The sequence below is a fragment of the Ruditapes philippinarum genome, unplaced genomic scaffold (assembly GCF_026571515.1).
Source record: "Ruditapes philippinarum isolate M1 unplaced genomic scaffold, ASM2657151v2 ctg22019_1_1_1_1, whole genome shotgun sequence".
NCBI lineage: Eukaryota > Metazoa > Mollusca > Bivalvia > Venerida > Veneridae > Ruditapes > Ruditapes philippinarum.
This window is the reverse complement of record NW_026857930.1, coordinates 5,104-8,259: the sequence shown is the minus strand read 5'-3', so window position 1 is coordinate 8,259 and position 3,156 is coordinate 5,104. Positions and strand designations below refer to the sequence as shown.

Genomic DNA, 3,156 nt, shown 5'->3' with positions numbered 1-3,156 from the left:
CCATTGTGATAAGCAGTGACCCTGCCAATTTCAGTAATGGGCTATTGTCCCCCTGCCAAATAAAGCAGTGGTCTATTGCCCTCCCTGCAAATTTAGCAGTGGGCTATTATCCCCATCCCCTGCCAAATTAGCCGCTGATATTTCCAGTGGTCTATTATTTTCCTGGGTCATTGCCACAGTGGGCTTTTGTCGGTTACTCATTTTCTACATATTGTGCTTCTTATGTGAACAAAGTATGGAATATATATACCGTAGTTTACCAGCGGTGATAATTTACTTCCATGTGCACTGTATAGCATTAACACCTCTCTCTTATGTACTGATGAAGGCGAATTTTGAAAATACAATCACAATCATTCTTTTGTTCGCACTCGGACAATCAATCTTTATAAGGGAAATGGACATGAGTGAAGTCTTTTACAACTCCTTAAGATATATGGCATTCTACATTTCTGTTGACCATAGAAGTTCACTTCTCGGACTAAATTTTAATGGATTTATAACTTTATACATTTTTTGTATTTTTGGACTCTTTTTTATTGTTATGGTTTGCCTATATGGCATCGAACTATATCGTAATGCATGCATAATTGTTATATATATCAAAAGAAAAAGATGAGAAATTATAAAATTGGTGTTAGCCGAACAGACTTTAATCAGGAAACTGCTTTATGAAAAAGGTGGAATAATCTATAACCATGAAACATACCAGTGTAAAGAGATGTCCACGATGATCAAATGCATTTGAACATAAAAGTTATTCTACTATTATCAAAAACAAATTAAAATTCAGTGAACACTTAGTCTAGTCATATTTAAGCAATAAAATATTTGTCTTAAAACTCCGATCACAATTGTTATACGGGAACAAACCAAAGTTTATATTTTTTGAAACGCTCCAGCTTTGCAGTCTTTCCCACAATCCAGTTGTTATGAACGACAATAGCTGACTCTTGCTGTTTTTCCGTATACTTGTCAAAATATTGCCAGCCAGTCGGGAAGGTACGATTGTCTAAAATTGAAATATTTATAGTAACGCTCTTTACTACTTTTTTAAATGCTACTTGATCTATTTCTTGCTCGAGCTGCAGAGAATTTTGCCAAGTCTTAATTAGTCTCAAACAATTTCCGTTGCTTTTAATTGCCATAAAACATGTACAATAATTGTTATTGCTGTCAAGTTCAAGCCACATATCAAAATCACCTGTGAAATATGGGAATGGATTTTGAATCCAAACCATGTCTATATCCGAGTAAAGTATATTTACTCCTTTTGTCAGATGCCTCAAAATATGTGTTGGTCTTTGAGAAACTAATTTGCTAAATTCCTTACTTCCATACGCTGCAGATTTGTCAACATCCTCATGTCCACTTTTTTCTATTGTCACCGATTCAGATTGAAATGGTCTTAATTTTTCATAAACTAATTCATCTTCTGCTACGATAATTATTGGGTAATTAATGTTTAATTTCCGGTAAACCAAATGCCAGTTCCGAAAAAAGTCAAAATAAGCGTCGTTAACAGTGAGGAGTATAGTCCAGTTTTTTACATGATGATCTCCAAGTTTTGGATGCATGTATTTTTCCGGCATTTTGCTATGAACTCTCGCAGTATTAAATCTGTTACTATCCATAATAGTTTCTTTACTTCTATTTAAAATCAGCGTCGCGTTCTGTTGCCTGAAATCACTGGATAAACTGGTAAGATATTGTCGCTGAAATGGAATGGAACTGAACGATTTGTCAACATACCCAATGACTATAAGACACAGAATCGAAGGTCCGATTAATAAAACTGCTCTAATCACAATATTTCTTTTATTTCTTTTACAATTCAGCCTTATTGTTTCCATTTTAATTCTAAAAACCCGAAAATGTTACACCACTGCATTAAAACATGTAAGCAATACTGATGTTAAATTATCTTTGTTAACGAGAGCAGCTATAAGTACAACATTTATTAAACTTTAAATTCGTTGAAGCGTCATAACATAACATAACATAAATTTATTGCATAAAACTCGTTTACAAAGTTTATAGCAAGAAAGATATAATTGTGGCAAGTACATAACGTGTTTTCTCATATAACATGATTTACAAAGCCGTTCTTCTCGCGCGATATTCTCGTAACGTCCGGTTTCTATAAATAAACTGTACGACGATGTTCTAAGTCTTGATAGTCAAACCCTATACTTGTACTCTTTAATGCAATCTAAATAATTTTGAAAATTATGTTTAAGTATACAGTAAGATTGAAGGCGTGGCGAATTATTTATGCCTGAGTACCAGCGTTGATAATATCTACTAATATGTGTTGTTTTATCAACTGGAAAAGTATATTATTCTCATCTGTTTGTTGATTCCAGACATAGCTTAATACATGTTCATGTTAATATGAATGTGTCTTTAATTATATAAATTGCCTTACAATTTACTAATTAAAAAAGGTCTGATTTATATCTAAACTAGGAGGCTAAATATTGCATTTCGAACCATGTTCAAGATTTTGTCTATGGTAAAATCTCACAGCACAGTAACTGCTGAAAGAGTTGATGAAATAGTGAGTCATTTTCATTCTGATGTCAATTGTTGCAGACCACGTCACAGATAACGTGTGTTGCAACCACTATTGAAATAAAACCACTATTGAAATAAATTATTTCAATAGTGGTTGCAAATTATTTCTCATAATAAGCTTCATAACCCACCACTATTGAAGTAATTTATTTCAATAGTGGTCGTAATAAACTTCATCATCAACCACTATTGAAATAATATATTTCAATAGTGGTCGTAATAAAATTCATCACTAACCACTATTGAAATAATTTATTTCAATAGTGGTCGTAATAAAATTCATCACTAACCACTATTGAAATAATTTATCTTAATAGTGATGTTTATAATTACATGTATCCTTAATTGATTTATTTTAATATACAGGGGGTTTGAGTTGAAGTTCCGGTAATTTCCAATGTGTTAATTCTTGTACAAATAATTTACGATTTTCACATAATATATCAATAGAAAGAATAATAGAAAAAAAAATAAACTTCATCATCAACCACTATTGAAATAATTTATTTCAGTAGTGGTCGTAATAAAATTCATCACTAACCACTATTGAAATAATTTATTTCAATAGTGGTCGTAATA

At 31.9% G+C, this 3,156-nt stretch overlaps 1 protein-coding gene across 1 annotated transcript; it reads right to left on the bottom strand.

Annotated features, from left to right (window-relative positions):
- Positions 1 to 857: 857 nt before the first annotated feature.
- LOC132751545 (uncharacterized) lies at positions 858 to 1,592 on the bottom strand. Its single transcript, XM_060741725.1, has one exon. The coding sequence runs from the start codon at positions 1,590 to 1,592 to the stop codon at positions 858 to 860; it is 735 nt and encodes a 244-aa protein (XP_060597708.1).
- Positions 1,593 to 3,156: the final 1,564 nt, after the last annotated feature.